Below are 23,467 nucleotides of genomic sequence, written 5' to 3' on the forward strand. Positions count from 1 at the left end.
AGGAAATGAAAGAGAGGTTGTAAAAACTGGAAAAGGGGTTAGAGAGGGTTTTAGATGGGGGCAGAGTCTCTGGAGGAGTTGGTCATGAGTCATAGGTCTCCATCTTGGGCATCAGGAACTGGTAGTCTTGAAGTAGTTGATTGACTGGTTGGTGAATCTGATCTTGCAGGAATTTCTGTAATCAATTTAACAGATACAGGACTAATAGGGGTCATACTTGACTAAACATTCCCCATGGAGACTGTTGACCTAATTGCTGTCTCCTCTTTCTCGCTGTTCTTGTCCTTCATTACCTCCAGGAATGACTGTTTTGGTTTAACAGGGTGTGGTAGATGTTAAAGATCAAGCTGGTCAAAATTGACTTTGTTTCTATCTATTGTTAGGGGTCATTCAAGAGCAGCTTCTTAGTTCTGCTAGTGCCATTTGCGCTAGGATGGGGTCCAGCCTTGCTTCATGTGGCTTCCCTTGGAAGCATCAGGGATGTCTCCTTTTTCCAATGACCCTCCTATTCACAGCAAGTGCGCTTATTGGCTTTTTATTCTCCAATGGTCTCATTAATCTCCCTGATCAGGAGGTTATGTGTCCCAGAGTTGCAAAGCTCTGTAGAGAAGTCCCTGTTCCCTGGATTCAGACTGACTCAGAGGGCAAGAGCCAAATATTGGTTTTCTTGGCCCTTTTAAGTCTTGATATTAAACATCTAACAAGTCAGTCTCACCAGTCTTAATTTAAGAGTACTGTGCTTTAGCTGAAGTCTGGCCTACTTTAGAGTCATTCTGATATGTAGTAAGATGGGAGGCAGAGCCTTATCTCAGGTAAGGCAGGGCTCTTAATAAATCTTAGGTAGTGTTTTAGTATTGAAGCTGATCTTTGTTTTTAAATATTTTATAAAGTTTACATATTGTTGTTTGAGGTCACATGAATACTAGCTAACACAATATGATATTACATTTAAATTATACCCCAGTGTATAGAATATTATTGATAACAGGTCCAGTTATAGAACATTAAATGATATAAATAAATCTCCAATGTTATAAGCCTAAAATTACCATGCAACTTTAGTTTGGAGAACAGCAGCTTGATGTGTTTTTTTTTTTTTTTAAAGCTTCTATCTTAATTACTTATATACCTGGAAAATATGAACACATTTAATATATAAAGAAGAGTAATAGTACCACAATTATATTGATGTTTTTATATTAATCAAGTTTAGCTCTTAAATAACATTACAATATTGCAAAATAACAGTTGTTAACCATAGTTGTATAATCCTTAATTCCTTCAAGATTACTTGCTCAAAACTCACACACCTTCTTTAAACTCTCGTATTTACTTAATCACATAGAGTCCCTTATCCAGAAACAACTTTTCCTTCTATTAAATCCATACTTAGAACCTTCTAATTTCTCTTTCCCATCTGTTAATTCTTTCTTTATTCATACTTTGAAACAATCCTTGCAAATTTTAATGAGATATTTTGTTGTTTTCAGTATACAATCACATTTGTTTACCATTTCATGAAAACATATACCGTATTTAAGTATATAGAATTATACTGTTGTAGGGACAGACAGGGCAGTGAAGATAGGGAAACAGTTTTATTTGTTTGCAGCCAGGTTCAGAGGGCACAGCTTCTGCTGTAATCAATCAATCCCCTGAACCTCAAGTTCAGGTAGTTTCAGAATTTTATATCCAGCATATAAGGGGAGGGGCGCAGAAGTTTTTTGTTGTTGTTCTGGGCAAGTTAACCCTTCAAAGACACCTGAGGAGAGCTTTTTCTTCTCTTTCTTTCCTCTCTCTGCCAGCTGTTACCATGGAGCCCAGTTGGTAACTTCTCTATCTTAGAAATGTAGCCATCTCTGTGAATCCCCTGCTCAAGGCCAGAGGCCTTGTTTACATACTTTTGTGAAAAACTAGTAAGGGGGTGTCCCTTACCTGGAGTGCTAATTTTTTTCCAGCCAGGGGCCAAGTAAAACAGGGCAACAAAAAAAAGAGGAAGTTTATCTACATTGAACTATTTGTAGAGACTCTTTTGCTGACAGTCCTAAAACCAGCCATGGTGAATATTGCTGGAGAAGGTCAGTTAAGACTTTTCTGTGGGCCTGGGTAGGGAGGGGGAAGGAGGGGCTGAGAGCAGCTCTGGTGGATCTGAGAATGAGGGAGGGAGGGAGGAAGATATAAAAGAAAAGGGGTTTGGGATTTTCCCTAGCAAGGAAAACTTGAGCAGTAGAACAAGTAGAGCAGAGGGGAGGACAGGAGCAAATATCCCAAAAAGCCTGTAAGAGACAATTCTTAGTAACCTGTTTTTAGTGATGACAAAGAAACCTTAAAGGCCATTTTCACCAGATCTCTGATAGGGGTCTGAGGGCTCTCCTCAGCTAGTTTGAGCTTTGTGTTAGCTGGTAAGAGGGCCTGGTGGGACCCGGTGTAGGCACTGTCAGAAGAGTGAGTGGATGGAGGGATACCTTCTAGTACCTGCTACCTCAGCAAGGGGGCAACGGTTTAAGGAAGGGCTGTGGTTTGGGTTTTTGGTCTAGTAATTGAAGGGGAGAAAGCAGGTTATGGAGGCGGGGGAGACGGTGGAGGGGCAGAAGATTGAGGCTGAGGACGTATTTGAGCTGGGCGATAGGGTGGAGGTTCATCAGCAGGGTCAAAAGTTGTGGATGAGTCTGGAAAAGGTTGGGGATCGGTGGCTGGGGGCATTGGTTTGTAACCTAGAAAAATTTGTAGAGGAGTGCAAGAGGTGCAGAGAGGAGAATTGGATCGGAGCAAGAAGAAAGCTTGGACCTAGGGGAGTTTACCCATTTTTTCAAATGATCACAGTGATTGTAAAGATCCCTTAGAATGGAGGGATCCAGAGACCCAAAAGGGGGCCATTTGCTTTGGTTATCTAGGGGATAAGTGGGCCAATCCTTGGTGTTATATTTGTTCAATTTTTAGGGTTTGATGTCTGGTGTCAAGGAGAGGGTTTTGAGGTTATCTAAGAGGCATTGTAAGGGAGAGTGACCAGCAGAGAGGACGCATTACCCATGTTGCAAAAGTGTAGTATGAGGGAAGGGAGCGCAAAGGTAATATAGGGGAGAAGAAGGAAACCGATTATTGGCAAAGGGGTGTCCCCGCTAGAGCCAAAAGTCAGGAGTGGCAGGTTCAAGTTGCAGAGATTGGTCATCAACGAATCCTGACAGTCGAGGCTCCTGTCCTGGACGGGGCCAGAGCCGTGGGAGACCTTAGCCAAGCCTTTTTCAGGACCCCTGCTGGAGAGGCCAGAGACTCCCAGGGCCAGAAAGAGGGGTGGGGGAGAGAGAGGAAGGGGATGTAAGCATAGCTCTAGCGGCCGAGTCTTAAAGGTGAGAGGACTTTATGAGAACCACCCTGACCGTGAAGGTCTGGGTGGGGTGTGATTTTCTGTTATGTGTTCCCAGAGGTTACACAGTCCTTTAAGGGTGACCTATAAAGCCTATGCTGGGGAAAGGAAATAATTGTGAACCCAAGAGTCAAATCTACCCGAGAAAGAAGTCCCCGAGGGTCACCGTGACCTTAAAGGCTGTGGTGGGGTGCTTTCCTCCCCTCAGGTGGGCAAAGAGGTTTGCCGGACCATCAACGGTCAAATCCTCCTGACACCACCATTGGGTTTAGGACTCCAGGAAGGGGAGGGTAGTTCTGGACTTCCAGTGAGTGGCACTTCCAAAGGAAGAGGGACCCAAAAGTGGGTTTTAACCCTCTTCCCAGGTTTTGGCACCAATGAAAGGAAAGCGACCAAGAGATCTTTATTGCAGCAGTGCAAAAGAGGAGAACGAGTAAGAGGGAGAGTGAAAGCAGGAGAAGAAAGAGAGCAAGAGCGAGGGGCCCGGCAGGAGGGAGTTTTTATAGCCAGAATCTGATGGGGTCTCTGGGTCTGCAAGCTGCCTTGTTGGCGTACAGTGATTGGGTCATACAGACGGGTCAGATGTGGGTTTTCATTGCACCAGATGGGCGGGGGTCGAGTGTTCAGACTTGACGCAAACAGGTGATGAAGGACCAGATAGAGGGAGGTTTGAGTACGTGGGTTATCCTGCAGCTAACATTCATCCAGCCTGCCCTGCACCTAATAATGAGGAGACAGGAAGAGTCATTATAAAGTTACTACAGTAAGCTGGCCAGAGGTGATAGTAGCTTGGATGAAATTGTTAGCAGTGAAGATGACCAGATTCTGGACATTTCCAAGGCAACACCATTAAGATCTGAGGACAAATTTGATGTGTGACGTAAGAGGGAAAGAAGTATCTAGGATTATTCCAAGGCTTTTGTCTTGAGCAATCAGAAAAGTAGAGTTACCATTTTAATTAGATGAGAAAAATCAAGAGTTTGAGATGGGACCAGATCTATCCATCCAGACTCAATGTTGAGCTGTCTTCTTGCCATCTCTGGTTGGATGTTTAATTGGATTAATAGGTCCTAAGACAAATCTGACACTGAATGCCTAGAGGGTCATAAAGCCATAGGGCTGGAAGAGTTCTCCCAGGCAATGTGTATAATTAGAGATCAGGAACTGTGCCCTCGGGCCTCCAGGTTGAGACTAGGAAGATGATTTGGCAAGGGAGGTTGGGGAAAAGTGGCCCTTGAGGAAAATCGAGAGGAGTGTCCAGCAAGCCAAGTGAAAGCAATCCCAAGGTGGACTGCCAACTGCTATTGCTACACTAACTACAGAAGGACTTGGCCATTCAATTTAATAAAGTGAAAATGACCAGTGGCCCTCATGGAAGAGTGAGGTGAGTGAGTGGGGTGAAGAGAGGGTGTGAACTTAAGAGGATAGACAGCTCTTTCAAGAGCACTAGCTGGAATGGGGTGCAGGCTGATAGAAGTTACAGGATGCTTCAGGCTAAGGGGAATAAGCCAGGAGAGAGAGAGAATTTAATGGAAGTGAAGGAGTCCATTGCAAAACTGGCCTCAGATGAGAGGATGGACAGTTCACCTGTGAAAGAAAGGAGAGCAGTGTATGTAACTCCAGATGCAATAGGTTTATAAATTTTGTGATGGGAACATGTAGATATTCTCTTATCTAAAAGCAAGGTCACCAGCTAAATGAGAAAAGTTTGAAATATTCATCTAAGAAAAGGGAGTGGTTTAGGTTTGCTCAAAGATCCACTTGAGGTGTCTATTAAAATAAACTAACCCCTATAAGTATTTCTTCACAGCCACATTCACCTGCTTGGTGCAGGCAAGAAAAGGGCAGATTTTGATAAATCTAACTGATGGGGGTTTCGCCTTATAATATAGTGGAGAAAGGGAAGTTTGTTAAACATGCCTATTAGAGAACACAATCATAATGATGGACTGCCAAATCTAAGGTTGATACTAGAGAGAAAGAACTAAAAGATAGGAAGTAGCAGTGGCATGAGATTTGCTCAAAGGATGACAAGATTCGTTCTATCACCAAGGAAGCAGAGGACAGAACTCATTGAATATGAGACTAAACTAAGACCAGCGAGTCTGAATTACTAAGATAGATGGCAGGAATAGTGATGGAGGTCCTGAGTTACTTGGAGGAGGACTAGAGAACTTTAAGAAGAATGGATGACAGGAAGTTTAGCCTGGGTGACTTGAAAGTAGCCAAGAATTGGAGATAGGAACAAGTGTCGGGAGCAGCAAGGAGCCCATACCCAGCCACCCTGGAGTGTCCTCAAGAGAAGCAATGACCTCAGGGGAGAGCCAGATTTCAATCAGGAATGAAGGAAAAGTTCAGAGAGGACGATGAGGACTAAGATTCAGAGGGCAGCTTGGGAGCTAGAATTCAAGACCACCTATGTGGACTAGATAATTTTGTTACCCCTGTGGTTCTAAAAGATCCCCTGTACCTGCATCTTACTGTCCCGAGTCCAGACCTCAAGGCTCTACATCACCTCCCTGTCACAGCCTTTTGTTTTTAGCCCAGGGGAAGGGTCAATAGTAGAGTCCTCTTATAGCTGCGTAAGACAAACTATATGGTGCTAGAACCCTCAGTACAAAGGAGAGGGCACTGGAGCCTGGTTTTGGGTGGTATTTGTAGTGAGGCAGCCTGCTGGAGAGCTTTTGAGAAAAGAGATTCCGGACCCAGGGTGGCAAGAGCAATTAGTACCTTTATTTTAGGAGAAGGCTTTTAGAACAAAGCTAGTTTTCGAACAGAGTTAGCAGGCTGTGATGTGAAGTAATCAGCATTTAAAGTCCCTGGTTCTGAAGCCGTGTTGAGCTGATAAGCTTGGAAACATCTTGGCAGAAAACCAAGAAATAGGTATCATAGCACATGGCTTGCAACATCTTAACTCAGAATGGTATGTCTCAAAGTGATTTAACTGAGTTCATGTTATATCAAAGATGAACAGTAAAAAACAGGTCAGGGGAAGGAGATTGATCAAGTTATGTTAGATGCATGTATGAATATAGCATAATGAATCCCACTATTGTGTACAATTATGTTGCACCCACTAAAAAAAAGATGTAAAAATAAAAAACTGCTTCAGTGAGTTTCTAGAACAGTGTTGAAAAAGATAGGAAGCCAGGCGTGGTAGAACACACCTGTAATCCCAGCAGCTCAGGAGGCTGAGGCAAGAAGATCATGAGTTCAAAGCCAGGCTCAGCAAAATTGAGGTGCTGAACAACCCTGTCTCTAAATACAAAATGGGGATGTGGTTCAGTGTCTGAGTGTCCCTGAGTTCAATCCCAGTACCAGGAAAAGAAGAAAGATTGGGAGAAACAGGGAAAGACCTGGCCCTGAGCAGGAAGACTGGTAATGCTCTCGCTGTGTACTTTTTTATACATGCATTAATAGATCTCAAGCATGTTTCCACCAATAAGCTGTCAACTGAAGTATGATTAAGTTTACCTATAGGACAGGGTTTGGCAAACTGGCTTGTGAGCCAAATCCAACCCCGCCAATAATATTTGAAACAGCCACAATTGTTTACAGTTTTGTGGCTAGTATCATGCCACACGGCCCTTAAAGCCTAAGTTAAGTATCCCTAATTCAAAATGCACCAACATGTCAAAAATGGAAAAACCCCACATCTGGTCTCATGTACCAAACTGTCATGCACAAAATTACCTTCAGGCTATGTGTATTAGGTGTATGTAAATGAATTCTAATTGGGTCCTATCCCTAAAAAGCTTTACTATGTACATGCAAATATTCCAAACGCTAAAACACTTCTGATCACAAGCATTTTATAGATATGCATCTATCATATATACATTTTAGTTATACTTGGACACAATACCTTTATTTACTTATTTTTTAATGTGGTGCTGAGGATTGACCCTAGCACCTCCCACGTGCTAGGCAAGTGCTCTACCACTGAGCCACAACCCCAGCACCCCCAAGCATTTTGGATAAGGGATACTCAACTTGCAGCCGGCACTTCACTGAAAACTGTGGGAGCCTGTATTCAATCTGCTCACTAGGCACAAGAATAAAGAACTTACCCGGAGGGTGGGAGCTTCAGCCAACCTTCAGGAAGCCCAAACAAACAGTAATAGGAACATGAAGAAAGAAGCATTAGATTGTAGGGGTTTTTAGTTTTCTTGCTAGGCTCTAGATGTTTCTCATGTATCTTATTTTCTTTTCTAGTGGAGAAAGATCCTCTGATTTGCTTAATATGAATTTTTTAAACAACATACCTTCTTCATAGCTGTTCTTCAAATGCTCTAACTGGAGGCAGGCAAGAGTTCTCCAGACTTTATATGCTGTGGAAGAAAAATAATGGTTCAGATTAGATTTTACCTTGAAATAATTCTTGAAAGATAGAAGTTAGGAAGTCTTTATAGAGTTCTCAGCAGTGTGGTTCCTACTAATGGGCCCACACTTCCAAAGCACGTATTTTTTTTTTTTTTTAACACTTACTACTCTTCCGTGGTGTTATGACAAAAAGCCAAAGGAAATGGTAAGAGGTCTGGAAAGGTTTACAAGGAGGGCAAATCTTTTAAAGACACTACTACCCTATCTCTACACTTTGACTACTCTGCCCTCTGAAGGAGGTGGGTTAATTTGCAGGAGGGATACCTCAAAAGGACAGGACTCAAGCCTTGCATTCCCCCAAAGCATCTAGCACTGCCAGAAACCCTGGTGCAGATGGACTCACTTGTCACCATAGCACTGAAGCTGTTGCCCTGATGTAGCCTGGAATTGTTTGAGAATGAGACAGTGAAGGGAGAGCAATTAATTGGTAGGGTTAGAACTACTTACACTGGCCAAATAACTCAGAGAGCTTGTCAAATACCCCAAACAACTAATGGAACGCAGGATGAGTTTGACCTCATTCCTTTGCCGAGACTAAACACACAATGGAGCCTCCAGGCTCAGCGTCCCACAGAACTCTTGGGGTCAAGAGACAAGGAAAAAAAGACTGAGTCATCACTCTGGAGCTAAACAATGACCTTGATATCCTTCTGCCTCCTCCCAATTCTGCCCCCCCACCCTTGACTTCTCTTGACTTCATTACTGTGGCTCCTTCTAGGACTCAGACCCCCACATAAGGTTAGGTTGATGAGACAGGGAAAGCAGGAGGCAGATTGCTATGGTAGTTCAGAGATGTGCAATTCAGAACCCAAATACAAGGTCCAGTTGCCATTCTGTCATTTTCTCTCCTGTGTGATCTTGGACAAATAATATTTCATCCCTGTGCTTCATGTTCCATGAAAGTAAAGAGAATAATTCTATATCAGAAGAGGGTTTTAGAGACAAAATGAGGGTTTTTTTTTTTTTTTTTTTAATAAATGAAGTACTTGGGCAAAAACAACCAGTTAGCATATTGCGTCTACCTGTTATTACTACGACTTGCTGCTCATGTCCAGGAAAATCACTCTAAAAATGAGCTCAAGTTATCACCCTCTGAGCCCTATTCATCTGCCTATTTGCCTCAACATCCAAGTTGATGGGTGTAACTGGAGGAAAGTACCCAACTGTGCTGACCAGTCTCATCTGAAATTCACATTCCACAACTTCTGGAAGGCACAGGGGCACCTGAAGTCCTACAGTGTCACACCTGTGCTCAGTCTCAGATGATAACCGTGCTAATGCTTTCACCTCAGGAGAACACTACATCCTTCCCCTCATCTCTACCCAACAGCTCCAGATTATGCCCCTCAGGAATGAACGTGGAGCTTCCATCCTTCCACTCGTTCAGAAGAGCCTGGCGCCATCTTTGACTCCCGATTCTCTCACCACACCTGAGTTAACCCAAATCCTATCAGCTTTCCTTCTAACCCCATATTGAATTTAACCACTTCCTACCAATACTTTCCCTGGTCCAAGCCATCACCTGTCACAGCCAGGTCCTTTCACCCTTACCTCTGTATTACCACATAAGCTCAGTGATCCATTCTGTGATGTCTCTTCACCTCGCTCAGACTTCAGGCCATCTGCTTACTTGCCAACCTCGGCCTCCGGCCTCTGGTCCTTTCCATATGCTGTTCTCTATGCTTCTAGAAAGCCCTTCCCCACAAGCTTCTGTTCCAATACTGTCAAGTTAAGCCTTGACTACTCACCCTACAGAAAAAAATACCCTTCTCTATGTTCTTTTGTGCTATAATTTTAGCCCCACTTAAACCATCTTAGGTATTTACTTGGTTGTACAGTCTTGCCCCCAACGTTGGGCTGCAGTCACCATGAGGGTATTTCATTTACTGCTATATCCCAGGCCCACAGCACAGAGTCAATAAAAATTTGTTGAACAAAAGCCTGGATGAAGGGTGTCCTCCAATGTCCGTGAACAAAGCAGCTTAGAAAATGGGACTCGCTGGGCCCTGATCTATCCCACTTTCTACACAAACCAGCTGTTTCATCCACACTGGCCACCTGAGGAGCTCACGAACCCACCCTAACATCCCACAGTCAGGAAGGGCCCAGCCTGATCAGATCCAGGGCCATCTGATTCGAGGCACAGGTAGAGAGAGGACAAATGGCTCATGTCAGAAGGGGCAGTGTTCACAGGGACACTCACCTTTTACGATGATGGCTGACTTTGGTGTCTCCTCTCAGGTTCATGACTACCTCCGCAGCAAGTTGTGCTCCCTCTACGAAAATGACTGCATTTTTGATAAATTCGAGTGTGTGTGGAATGGGTCAGACAGGTAAGAGAGGCTCTTGGAAATTAATCCTAAGTGGGGTGAAGCCAAATGGGGGTCAAAATTGGGCCTCAGGGTCCAGCTAGGATGCATTCTGTGGGTCACTGGATGGACCCTGAGATCAGGCCTGCAAAGGAAGGAGACCCAGGGTCCTTTTGGGGACTGACTCAGGTGACAATTCAAGAAAGTCCTGTCTTTGACACACAAGACACTCCCAGAGCTGGGTCAACATGCCTAACAAAGACCACAAAGAATTCAACAGCAAATCCCAGCCTGAATAGTTCCAAGTACTACCAAATGAGCTTTCTAGATCAAAAACTCTCCAAGCTGCTAGTATGGACCTGACCGGAGGCCCTGGTGGTTCATTAGCTGATTCTCCTCAAGCTCATTTATCACATTCCCTCCAAGTGATTTATTACTGTTTTAAGGCCTTTGATTTCACCAATACTTCATATTACCTCCCAATAGTTCATTTTTAGTTTGACAAATACAGATGAGTCTCCAGCTTCCATGAGAACTAGATGCAGGCAACTGGGGGCTGGCTTAGTTCCCTGATGAAGGTGGCACTGGTAATAGTGTTTGGCAGCACGGGAATCCTTCATGGCAAGACACTCGAGCATTAAGCTTTAGAGAGCACAAGCCGCCTCTCTCAATTGTTCTTTAGCTTTCTTTGCCACTGACCCAAAATGAACCCCCTGCTTAGCAGGTCGAAAAGGAGTCACCACGTAGCAAAGGACTCCAGTCAGTCCAGTTAATACAGGCCAGAGAGCAAAGCAACTGTGACATGTGAACAAAAGCCCCCAAGGGCAGAGAAGCCAGCCCTGTTATTTTCCTGTATTTATTCATAATAAGATATTAACAATATCTTCTAATAATCATTCCACTTTTCCCCCTATCTTAGGCTAGCTTCAAAAACAACACTTATTAAGCACCTACTACTGGGCACTTTCCCACACATCATTTAATCCCAACCACAGTCCAACAAGGTTGCTTTCATTGTCCCCATTTTACAACTGCAGAAACTGAGGCTTGATGACATAAAGAGTAGCCTGCCCAACCTCACAAACTAGTACATGGTAAATACCAAAGAAGTTTTGAATTTGAATCCTAAAAATAACATCTCCTCTGTAACATCACAACTAGGAAATTTTGTTTTGGGTCCAAATAAGATTAAGACATTTTCCAAAGACTTTCTCTGACTTGTCTAAAAACCAGCCAGGTCATGATGGGGGACATGAACATCAATGCCCAAGACGCAGTGAGCCCAAGTGGCTGAGGGCTTACACCCTGGAGACCAGTGCACATGCAAGTTTGAGGCCTGACCCTGTCACCTACTAGGACTGTGACTGTGCAAATTACTTACCTCTCCACATCTCCCTTTCATGGGCTCATGGAAGTTGAAATGAGATGGTGGAGGTAGAGCCCCAGAACCCTGTGTGACAAGGTCACCGCAGTTCACTCTAGCACAGAGAGAAACCATTCATAGCATCAGTTTCTTAGACCAGAAGAAGAAAATCCAACCTTTAATTTGCACAGCTGACAAAGTATCCCCCACCTTGCTGTGGCTAGTCTTGTTAGCTTTTCCTTTCACCTCTGTGACACTGCTCAAATCATGCAAAAAAGAGATGAGGCTGGGCTCTCCTCCCAGTCCTGAAGCAAGTTCTCACCAGCCTCTCGGGTAACACCCCTCACATACTGAATACTAGTCCAACAGGTTTTCAAATGTTTCTTTGGGTCTTCATTTGATGTATTGACTCTAATTTCCCTGTGCTAAAAACAATTGGAGCAGAATTTAAAGAGTCCAACTCCCCAGTTGTGAGAAAATTGTCGAACCCAGTAGACTTGGGCCAATTCTGTTTGAGCACTTGCAGTCTCTTCCTGGCCTGTTGCCCTGTCTAAAAAGTCACCATTTAATATTCTACACCTTGCTACTGGAAGACTGTAGGGACTCACTGCTCTTCTGGTCAATTGTAGATGTCCCCAAGAATGGAAAACACTTGTAAAAATGTAGAAACCCCCTGACCAGCTGTTCTAATTTTTTTTTTTTTTTTTTTTTTTGGTGCTGAGGATCAAACCCGGGTCCCACCCATGGTAGGCGAGCACTCTACTGCTGAGCCACAATCCCAGCCAGCCCCCTAAAATCTTATTTGTCCATTCCAAATCCTTTTAAAACTTATTTACTCTCTTCCTGAATAAGACCACGATGACATCCATTTTATAGGCAATATTTCTAAAAAGGTTGAATTAAGATCTGGTTCACAGAAGCGGTTAGGCCACCCTGTAATCATGGTGCTGTGTCTCAGCATTTTTCTTACCAGGTAGACGTAATGAAGCCCTACAGGTCAAACAGTCTGAAGAATACTCCAACAGCAGCTGTTATTTAAATAAGTACAATTTGTTGTTTTCAAAAGTGTTTCTACTTACACGACCCCACTTGAGTCTCCTAATCCTGATAGGAGAGAAGTAGGGCTCAGATCATAATAACTAGACTCATTTAGGTAGACCAAAGAATCAAAAGGAATCTATAGAACAAAAGTAAATAACAAGAAGGGTTATCACCATTAGTAATTCAAAAGGAAGTCCATGGTCACAATAAAGATTTTTCTTTTTTTTTGCCGGACATGGTGGTACATACCTGTAATTCCAGTGGCTCAGGAAGCCAAGGGAGGAGGATCATAAGTTCAAAGCCAGTCTCAGCAACTCAGTGAGGTCCTGTCTCTAAATACAAAACAGGACTGGGGATGTGGCTCAGTGGTCGAGTGCCCCCGAGTTCAATCCCTGGTACCAAAGAAAAAGAAAAAGGTCCTTCCCCCCCACATCTTTAATAAAACCTATAGTGCCATAAGCTGGTTATGATGCAGTATCATTTGCTTACTTTCACTGTAACACCCAGTCATCCCCCCCTTTCCTCTCTATCTTGCAGTGTCATCATGACAGGCTCCTACAACAACTTCTTCAGGATGTTTGACCGCAACACCAAGCGTGATGTGACCCTTGAGGCCTCGAGGGAAAACAGCAAACCTCGGGCTATACTCAAGCCCAGAAAAGTGTGCGTGGGGGGAAAGCGGAGAAAAGACGAGATCAGTGTCGACAGTCTGGACTTTAGCAAAAAGATCTTGCATACAGCTTGGCATCCTTCAGAAAATATTATAGCAGTGGCGGCTACAAATAACCTATATATATTCCAGGACAAGGTTAACTAGGTGGACAAGTTATTACTTAATCTCACATATTGAATACTAGTCCAACAAGTTTTTAAATGTTTCTTTGGGTCTTCATTTGATGCATTGACTTTAATTTCCCTGTGCTTAAAAACAATTGGAATAGAATTTTAAAAAGAGTCCAACTTTCCCAACTCCCCAGTTCTGAGAAACTTGTCAAACCCAATAGACTTGGGGCCACTTCTATTTAGAGTTGAGAGCTGCCAGCTAACAGTAATTCTTCCATAGTTGACTTGAATTCTGATGCTTTTATTGCCCAGTTTTCTCTGGTGGGTCCAGTGTTTTGTTTCTAGGTGTCTGCTGCGATAAAATGAGGTTGTCTGTAGTATTTAAGGAAAAAAAGAGAAGTTTTTTTTTTTTAATTAAGCAATTCCATTTGATTGAAAAAAAAAATAAAACACCGTTTACTCTTAGAGACACTCTCTTTATTTTGTGCAAAAGTCAGAACTGGTCAGAATCTCCTCTTCCCGTCCATCAGCTTCTTTTTTTAACAGTTTCCTTTGCACCAGAGATTTATTTCACAAGGCTGAGAAGAGGATGCAGAATGAGAAGGGCAGGGACACTGCACCACCTCTATACCTCTTTTTCTAAGCGCCATAGAAACAGCCCGAAAATCCAACCAGGAAACCCCGTGAATGCTGCGGGGCACAAAAAGAACACTTTCTACACAGTGCTCTCAGAGTTGGCTTGGCAAGGCCGTGCGGGGCCCGATCCAGCTGCTGCTTTGTGTCTCTTCCTTTTTGTCCTTTCCAGTGACTCTACAGAATCCTCTACTTACACATTCGCTGGCTTTCTCCCCTCAGCCTTTTCCAGCTTTATTTATTCCGTTGGCTTCTAAAGGCCGCGTCCTGGTTGCTTAGTGTCTGGTCTTCTAAATGAAGCAGTAGGCTGGAAGCCAGGCACTACCCTGGCTCCCTGAGAAAGGCTGGTCTGTGTTGGGTGGGTTTGTCTCCTTAACAGCCCCCTCCCCTCTCCCTCCTGGTTTTGGAAACCATAAATCTCCATTGTACCTAGAACCAAAAAGAAAAAAAAAATGGGCCAATAAAGATGCTGACTTGTGAAGTCTGGTAAAGAGCCTCTAACGCATTTCAAGCTCACCATCTGGAAAAGTAGTCCCAAGGGCTGTCTCCCTACAGGAATTGGGACACAGAGAAAGAAGCTATGACATCAAAGCAAAGGAAGTCCCCTGGAAACAGGAGACTGGTTCATCCTTCCCGCGAGTTGAGGATTCAGACTTATAAGTTCTTGAAAGCCACTTCCAGAAGGTTCTCTATGACACACCTCTAATATGGGTCCTAAATGAATTCAAGGATTTATAAATTTGGATAGGAGGCTTTAGAGAGTAGGTGGATAGTATTTAGACAGTGGTATCTGAGTTCCTGTCTCCAAATCTGTCCTGGTGACTCACTTTTAACTTCCACTGTGGACGAGAGATAGTATTAGAGGTTTTTTCACTGAAAGAAAAATTTTCTTTCAGTTTGTGAATTTTTTTTTTAAAGAAGTCCCAACTTTTGAATATAATTTGCTTTGGAGGAGAAAAATTAGTGAGAAAAATTAATAATCATATTGTCTCAATTCTAAGCTACTATCCATAACATAACAGTTTTTGGGGGGAGGAAATAACTTTCTACTTCAATAAACATTTGTAAACTGCAGCCCAATTTCAGGAATATTAAAACGTGAACAAGGGTTTCCCATGTTGAGGTCACCTGAGGATGAAGATGAGATTTTCCCAACATGTCCTATGTTCCCTGCAATAAAGCCACTTCCTGGGCAGCTCAGGAAAAGTGGCCCAGGCAGAAACTGTCTGTTCAAGGATAATGGCTTCATGGGAAGAATGTTCTTGAATGTGACTTGGAGAATTCTCTTGTCTCCGAGAATTGCGAGGAGTAGGAACACTGGGTGCTGGCCCACCCACTTCCTCTGTGGCCTCTTCTCCACTTCTCTGAGGACTCTTCTCCTCTGTGCCAGGTGGAGGGGTTGTGCCAATCATTGTTTCTCAAATTAAGCATCCACCCACCCTTGTACTAGTGTTCATTTAGTATGATTTTAAGGAAATGTGACTTAAGTACAGTCTGAGCCTCCTCCAAATAATATTCATGCAACGTCAGTTCTGATGTGCCAGAATTTTCTTCTAAGGTTAATCACATAACCATTCATATAAAAAACATGTACCACCTGAATCATTTTGTGAACCACCAGGAGCATGTTTATCAAACTTCAGCGCCTGAGTAACTAGTATGACAACATGTAGCCTGTGGAGGCACTGGAGAGTCTCCATGGTACACACACTGGAGTCAATAGGACCAGCACGCACAGATGAACAATTTGAGCCATTGTTTCAGGAGCTCAAGGGCCCCCTTCGGTTCATGTGTGGGCTCCAGATAAAGACCCCTACACTAGCCCAGCAGCCTCAGCATGTAGATGAACAACCTGAAATTCAGGAATAGGGAGGATTTGCTGGACAGATTAGAGGAAGGCCTCCATCCTCTCTTCAAGCCCACACCTACGATGCCTCACGGCAAAAAGCCAGGAAGACAGGGACAGGTGAGGAGGCTCTGGAGAAAGCCCTGGGCAGCAATACCCACCATCCCCAACTGCCTGCTCTGTACCAGGTGCTGAGCTAGGAACTTAACATTTGTGATCCGCTGCTGCTCTAGTAAAGTTTCTTAATTAGCAGCCCACAGAAGTCAGTCTCTCTTCCAGATGACAGTAAAAGCTACTTGAAGGCTGATTTGCCTCCCTTCCAACCATTTGCTTGGTTCTAAGGCCCTTGCTTTATTTTATAATGTGAGTGCCATCAGGTGACAACTAGAGAGTGCCAACTATGTGAAGGAAAACAAGGCACCTTCTTGGACTTAAATCTTCCTAATGCAGCATTCCATTCCTAACATTTTTAAAACAATTCAAAAAGCTGAACTTTTTATTTTGAGACAGGGACTAAGTTGCTTAGGACCTCACTAAATTGCTGAGGCTGGCTTTGAACTTTTGATCCTCCCATCTCAGCCTCCTAAGCTGCTAGGATTACAGGCATGCACCAACACACCTGGCAAATGATGGTACTTCTAACCATGAAATACTATGCAACCAAAATCTTTTAATCCCCTATTCCATTTTGGGCCACTGGGGATTGGAACTGGGGCCTCATGCATACTAGGCAAGTGCTCTACCACTAAGTATATTCTTAGTCATTTTCCTATTTTTTATTTTTCCGGCAGGCTCCTGCTAGATTGCTGAGGCTGGCTTCAAACTTGCCATTCTCCTGCCTCAGCCTCCCAAGTATCTGGGATCACACCTGTGGGCCACTAACACCCAGTTCCTGACTAATCTTTTAAAAAATAATTTTGCAAATGTGCTAATATGTTTATAGGACATATATCCTATGAATTGCTACATCAAATATGTGTGCTTATACTTTTAATAAATATTATTAAATGATGCTCTTTTCAGGTTGAACTTAAAAAAAAAAAAAAAGCTGAGCTTTGACAGGCACATCTGCTTTTGTATCAGGAGAAGGAAGATAAGTCAGAAGAAGTGAGGAAGACACTAGCCAGCATAAGCAGGGGAATATACAGGGAGACAGGCATAGGGACTGGTCTGCCTCTTGATTCCTTAAGGTCTGGCTCCTGCCACTACAGCACCACTCCCTAAGGCGGTACAAGCACTCCCAACCTGCTCCAGTCCTGGGGAGATTGAATCCAGATGTGCTCTGCCACTGAGCCACACCCCAATCCTTTTTAGTTTTTGAAACAGGGTCTAAGTTACTGATGCTAGCCTTGAACTTGCAATCCTGCTGCCTCAATCTCCAGAGTCACTAGGATTACAGGCATGTTCTACTATGCCTGCAATAGCACTTTCTGTGGACCACCTCGTTCGTTTTCCCCTTAACCCATGATGACATCATTACTCCCACTTTGCAAATGAGGAAATAGACTCAAGTGTCAACATAGCTCAGGACACGCAGCCAGTAAGCAACAGAACCAGGACTCCAATTCAAGGTATCTGACTCTGAAACCAGAGCTGCTAAAAACTGGGTCTAATAGACAATTAGCTAATGTTTATCATGCACTTCTTAGGCGCCATACTTTGTTCTACAAATTTAACATATATTCATTCATTTACCCCCAAAACTTTGGGTGCAGATATAGTCATGAGTCCAACAAGGACAAACTGAAAATGGTGAATCTCAGTGTCATTATTGAGTGAGCATGATAGAGTGTACTTGCACAAATTGGATAGTACCATCTACTGCACACCTAGGCTACATGGTGAAGCCAGTTGCTCCCAGGCCACAACCCATACAGCACATTCCTGTGAAGACTACAGGCAACTGTGATGCAATGGCGAGAGAGAGAGAGAGAGAGAGAGAGAGAGTTTATAAACAGATTTGTTTGCAACAGCATCACCACAGACACATTGCACAAGGACATTCAGTCATCTACAATGTGAGACAGCTACATTGATACTGGGCAATAGAAATTTTTCAGCTCCATTATAATCTTACAGGACCACAGGGTAAATGTGTTTCCTCCCTGACCAGTGCACAGTTACACAGCACATGACTACTATTACAATTAAGAAAACAGATGACTAAATTCACACTATTAACACATGACAAAGCCACAGTTCAGTTGAAATTCTTATCCACTATCCCCATTCTCACATTACATACATGCATGGGAGGTGCCGATTAGAAGACATGATCCCTATGCTCACCAATTTGAGGGCTCATGGATCGCCTGGGATGTGTCAGGCAGCCAGGCCCTAGGCAATGGTTATATATCTCAATCCTGAGATATATAACCACTCACACTGGCTGCAAGAGATGACGGTCATATAGGAATAACACGTGCATTATAAACATTTACAACGCAATGAGATAGAAATGAAGAGCAGATACAGTACAAAGGAGGAAACTGCCAATCAATGAGTGGTGAAAGGTTACTCAGAATAAGTGACACCCAAGCAGAGTTCTAAAGCATATCACCCAGCCAAAAAGCATGCTACGACACTTCCGTTTGGTCAAACAAAGGTGAGGAACTGAAGTTAGAATTGGTGTGACATGCAAGCAGGAAGCCGACGCTTCTCTCATTCTATTAAAAACACATTTTGAGCACCAGCCCACCTTTCTTTCACTCATCCAGCAACATTTATTGAGCTCCCGTATCTCAGCACTATATTTAAATGTAAAAGTAGATGGAAGAAATAAAAGGAAACTAGTATTTGCTGAGCAATTATGTGACAGGCATTCAGCTAGGCACTTCTTAAAATCATTACGATCGCCTCGTGGGTGGATGTATTATTCCATGTTTATTGCTGAGAACCAGCTTCCAAGAGTTATGTGACACAGTCAGAAGTTCTATCTAGCTCCATCCTATTCCACATCCTTTACTTCCACCTCGGGGGTTGGTCATGCATGTATCCTTTGGAAGGTTTATTTTCACCAGTGAGAATACTCATGAATGGTCCACTCTGAGACAGCTGCTGCCTGGGAACACAAATTTGGTCTGTCACCAGAATAGAGTGAAGTCAAATGACTCACAAAGGTCTCCAGCTCCCAACTCTGACCTTATTACTGATTAACTGTCCCCCAATTTTAATCTTCTTGCCCTGTTGGTTCACTGTTGATGGCAGAACATGAGCTGCTGTCTCTGCTGATTCCTGCCCTCAGATATCACCACATGATCGCTGTTGACCACAAGCAGGATTAGCAACTGCCAGGCCAGAGTCCCTGTCCACTGCCAGCCTCACCCCACCCCCATTCCCTGAAAAGCCCAACTTTGGTTCCCTGGAGGCCATTTCTCCAGAAACATTTGCAAGGAAATCCAGAATCACAGAGACCAACCATAAGTACTGGGTCCTTGCTCTGGTAGGTAGTGAAATGCTCCCTTCCAGCCAGAGCAGAAAATTCTTGTGCATGTTAAGGAAGACCCCAGGGAGACAGAAATAGAAGTAGGAAGAGAGTTCCTCGTTGGCAAAAGGAAAAGCAATCTTTTGACACTCTGAACAATCTCTCAATTGGGTTTCTTTCATTCATTCACTAAATACTTAATAGATGATCATGTACTGCCTGCCAACCCCTGGGCCTGGGTGGTCTACAAAAGCTGGAGTGACTGTTCCTGTCTCCATACAGCCTACAGTACAGTAAGAGGCACAGACAAACTCGCAGGTCACAGTGGCAATTGAGGCTCTTGGTTAAGAGCCCAGGTGCCCAGCCCACCTGCCTGCCTGGGTTGAAATGTAAGTTTTACCCCTTAGAAAGTGAGCAATCCCTCTGTGTTTAAATTTTCTTATTGATAAATAAGAATCCAAATAACACCTATCTCATGAAGTTGCTGTGATGTTTGAGTGATTCATTACACACAAAACTCTTTGAAGAGTACTTGCCCAAAACATGCATTCAATGTGTGTTTATGGCTATGGTTCTACTGATACTGAAAAACTTCACAATATGCGCCATGATCGATGTGTCCAGGGTAGTGTAAAGGAATATACCTCATCCAGACAGGAAGCTCCCCAGAGAGGCGATCCCTAAGGTAACACCTGAAGTACAAATAGGAGCAAGTTATCCACAGGAAGAGAAAGGAAAAGAGAATTTCAAGTGTCAGAACACATGACAGCAAAACAGTATATAATGTATCTAAGGAATTTACAATATTCCAGTATGATTATTAAAAAATAGGGAGGTAGAGAAAAAATAAGAGGACATCACAAGATAAAGGGGCAATCATGTAAGATCTAAAAAAATAATGCCTCGCCTAGTGAATTTCCTCACATATCTAGGCTATGGGGAGTTCAACTGAGGAGTACTATGGTTTCCAAAGATGCAGCACATACTTAAGGCACAGAAGACACAGAAACTCAGCCCAAGTGTCACCTCCTCAGAGAGGCCTTTCCAGACCTCCCCAAGTTCCATGAGGACTGAGGCATTGACTCGGTTACTTTTTATCCCCAGAGCATAGCATAGTCTCTTGCCCACAATAGGTGCTCCACAAAAGTTTGTGGAATGAGTAAATAAATGAGTGAGGAATTCAGACACACCCCCTGTCCTCAGGAGGCTTACAAGATGAACAATATGCTCCTGGGAGTTTGAGATAAGGAGAAACTGATATAGGGAGACCCAAACGGCACAACAGGATGGCTCAGAGATGGGGAATTAAAAAGAAAAAAAAATTGAGAGCCAGTGAGCCAAGATGCATTAAGAGCAAGTGATGGAGCTCAGATGGCGGCGTTAGTTAACAGAACACATGTGTCCCTGCCTGATGCATGACCCTCCCTGCAGTAGTTATCCTTATGGGACCCCGCAAAGCATGCAGAAAGGCTGACAGCTTACAATCAATACCATGCTCACTGATGCAGAGAGCAACATTATCACGTCCAAGATATTACCCCCACATCCCGGCTGCGGCACTAAATATTCCCCATAACAAGGCTAAGGGAAGTGACAAGAGCTATTATTCTCAACCCTCCCACTTGAGAGCAAGAGGTAAGACAAACCTTCCCCCTGGATGTTCTTAGAGGGAGACAAGCCAGTTCCCCAAAGAAATCTCTCATAGCTGAGCACATGCCTAATACAGCAAGACAGGGTTGGAGAAGATTGGCATTTTCATTTGTCCAGGTGTCCACAATATACGAGGAGAGGCTCTGCGGGCAGCTGAGAAGAACAGCAATAAATTGGAGGGCAATGGCCGATAGGGTCAGGAGAGACACAAGAGGTGTGAATGCTGGATTTTATTCTATATGTCCAAGTCACACCAATTAAAAAAAAAAAACTTGACTTCCCATAGTGTGGCTTTCTAATTTCTGCCTCTCTGCCTGTGGCATAATTGAAAGTCATATTTCATCTAAGCCATTGGTTTCCAACTCCAAATACATGTTGCTTATGAACAGTCAGCCTGAATTTATCAACGAGAACAGCAAGCGATTACAATGCATATTAAACACAATCTATTTCTCAGTGAAGGAAAGTAGAGTGGGTTACATTACATGGTAGCCACACTGCTTTGAAATACACTAGGTGATGGTTCTTTAGGCTATAATGAGATTCTAAGAGGAAAAGGCAGGGTGTGGGAGACCAGGGTTTGTTTTCTTAATTCAGTGGTGCATTTATTTAATGGCACTTTCATTTTTCATCACCTCATTTCCTCCCTGACAAAAGGAGGGAGATAGCTCTTGTTTTACATATTCTTTTAGAGAAAGCAGAAAACAATTAGGTATCCATATGACATGTCTGGAGAAAGAATCCACTGAAACTCAAAGATGAGTGCATTCATCAGTGGGATAAATGGCATAGAAACTTGTAAAGTGTCCATCATGGAACGAGAAAAGTACAGTTCAAGAAGCTGATTTTTTTCCCCTAAAGTACCAAAAGAATGTTCCATTTCAGGAAGGAAGCATGGTGTAAAGCAGCTCTTCATTTTTTACCAGCACAGGGATAGTTAAGTCACTCCATCAATCTCAGATGAGAACCTCTGTGTCCCAGGAGAGACTGTGGGAAGGCTCCAGCAAGAACAGTGATTACAGCTTTTCCTCATTCTCTAGCATGAAACAAATTCTTCTTACCATGACTCCACACGGGCACACACGTGTGCACAGCCACAGACCGTCTCAACAGCCCCCATCACTCGCTCAGAGAATTGCCACTGAATTCATTACCCTTCCTGTGGAATGAAGGATGCGTCCCAGCTGCCTAAGGACACAACCTGAAAACAAAGGTTGTAAATTTTTTTTATTGTCTTTTACATCAGGACTGGGGATCCGTTTACAAATTAAAACCCTGCTGGCTTGGTTGACAGTAAGATTTTATGACTGCACATAAGATTGTAATGACCTCCTTTTTTATGTGATCGTTATTACGTAACCAGGTGATGAGCAATAATTGCACATTATTGTTTTTGGAGACATTTCAACTTAGGCATTTTCATGACCAGAAAGTGGTGCCAACTTCCTGTGGTCACATGGAAGGTTATTCCACAGCCAGGATAGAAACTGGGTCTTTTAAACTTCGAAGATTAGTTTTATATCACTATTATGGCTGTCATTTTTCGTTTCTGTGTTTTTAAGAATTTTTTCCAAGTGCATAAAACCAACAGGTCTACTGAATCTTAGGTCAAAGTTCTTGATTCTAGTTTTAAATCCTAATCGAGGAAGATATAGCATTTCCATCAGGGTACCCTTCAAAGACAATTTTCCAAGTGGCACTAGGAACATCTCATGCCAAGAGTCACAGACATCCACACTGGCACAGGTTTGCAAACTCCATTTGCTTACCATGTTAAATATCATTAACTAGAAGATTAAATGCTATGAGTTATTATCCTCCTACAAATTACTTTCCCAATTATTCCACACATTATTTTGTGCCACAGAGTAAGCTGCAGAGGTAAACAAGGCAGAGTCCCTGTCCTCAAGGAATATAATCCCATAGGAAATGTTACTCCAAACAGATAATCTCAATAGAACATGGTAAACAAAATAGCAGACATATGCACAGGTTATTAGGGGCATTCAGAGTTAGAAAGTGCATTCTCCTGCATGAGAACAAAGTGGGTCAAATCATAAAAGATGATGGGAGCCAACCAGGTGGGCATGAACTTGAGCAAAGACACATGGTGGTGAAGCACCACGCATTTCTGAGTAGCACAAGCAGTTTGATTTGCTAAAGGGAAGGCTCTTGGTGAAGACTGGCTTGAGTGTTGGTGAGAGCAGAGCCCAGATTGTAGAGGGCCATTTAGAGAGCTTAGACTTCACACAGCAGGCTGTGGAGTGCTGCTGGAAGATCTGAAGGGAGAATTGACATAGCAGGAAAATTGCAATTTTTTTTAAATCACTCTGGCAACGGTGTAGAGGACACATTTGAAGTGGACAAGCCTGAAAGCAGGGAGCCACTCAGGAAAAATGTTGAAGTGGCCCAGATGCAGCATGATAAAAATCTCACCTGGGAATGGAGGAAGAAATGATGAGGAAAAAAAAAATCAATATAACTTAGAGGTTGATTTTATAAGAGCAAAGAAAGCAGGTTGATAGAGATGCCAGGCTGATAGCTAAGACAATAGGCGATGACCTTGAAAAGAGATGAAGAATGAAGAAATAGGGGCAGCCTGAAGATGGAAAGATGAAGAACCCAATTCTGGATATACCAAGGAGTGAGGGGCCAGTTGAGCCACCAGGTG

General features: G+C 43.2%; 1 protein-coding gene across 1 annotated transcript in view; it reads left to right on the plus strand.

Annotated features, from left to right (window-relative positions):
• Positions 1–13,708, plus strand: part of Ppp2r2b (protein phosphatase 2 regulatory subunit Bbeta) — a 256,538-nt gene extending 242,830 nt beyond the window's left edge. Inside the window, exons 9-10 of the mRNA XM_027927909.2 lie at positions 9,989–10,080; positions 12,998–13,708. Coding sequence (XP_027783710.1) covers positions 9,989–10,080; positions 12,998–13,277 — 372 coding nt within the window. The 3' untranslated portion in view covers positions 13,278–13,708. The remainder of the gene's footprint in view (positions 1–9,988; positions 10,081–12,997) is intronic.
• Positions 13,709–23,467: the final 9,759 nt, after the last annotated feature.

The sequence above is a fragment of the Marmota flaviventris genome, chromosome 5 (genome assembly GCF_047511675.1).
Source record: "Marmota flaviventris isolate mMarFla1 chromosome 5, mMarFla1.hap1, whole genome shotgun sequence".
Lineage (NCBI taxonomy): Eukaryota > Metazoa > Chordata > Mammalia > Rodentia > Sciuridae > Marmota > Marmota flaviventris.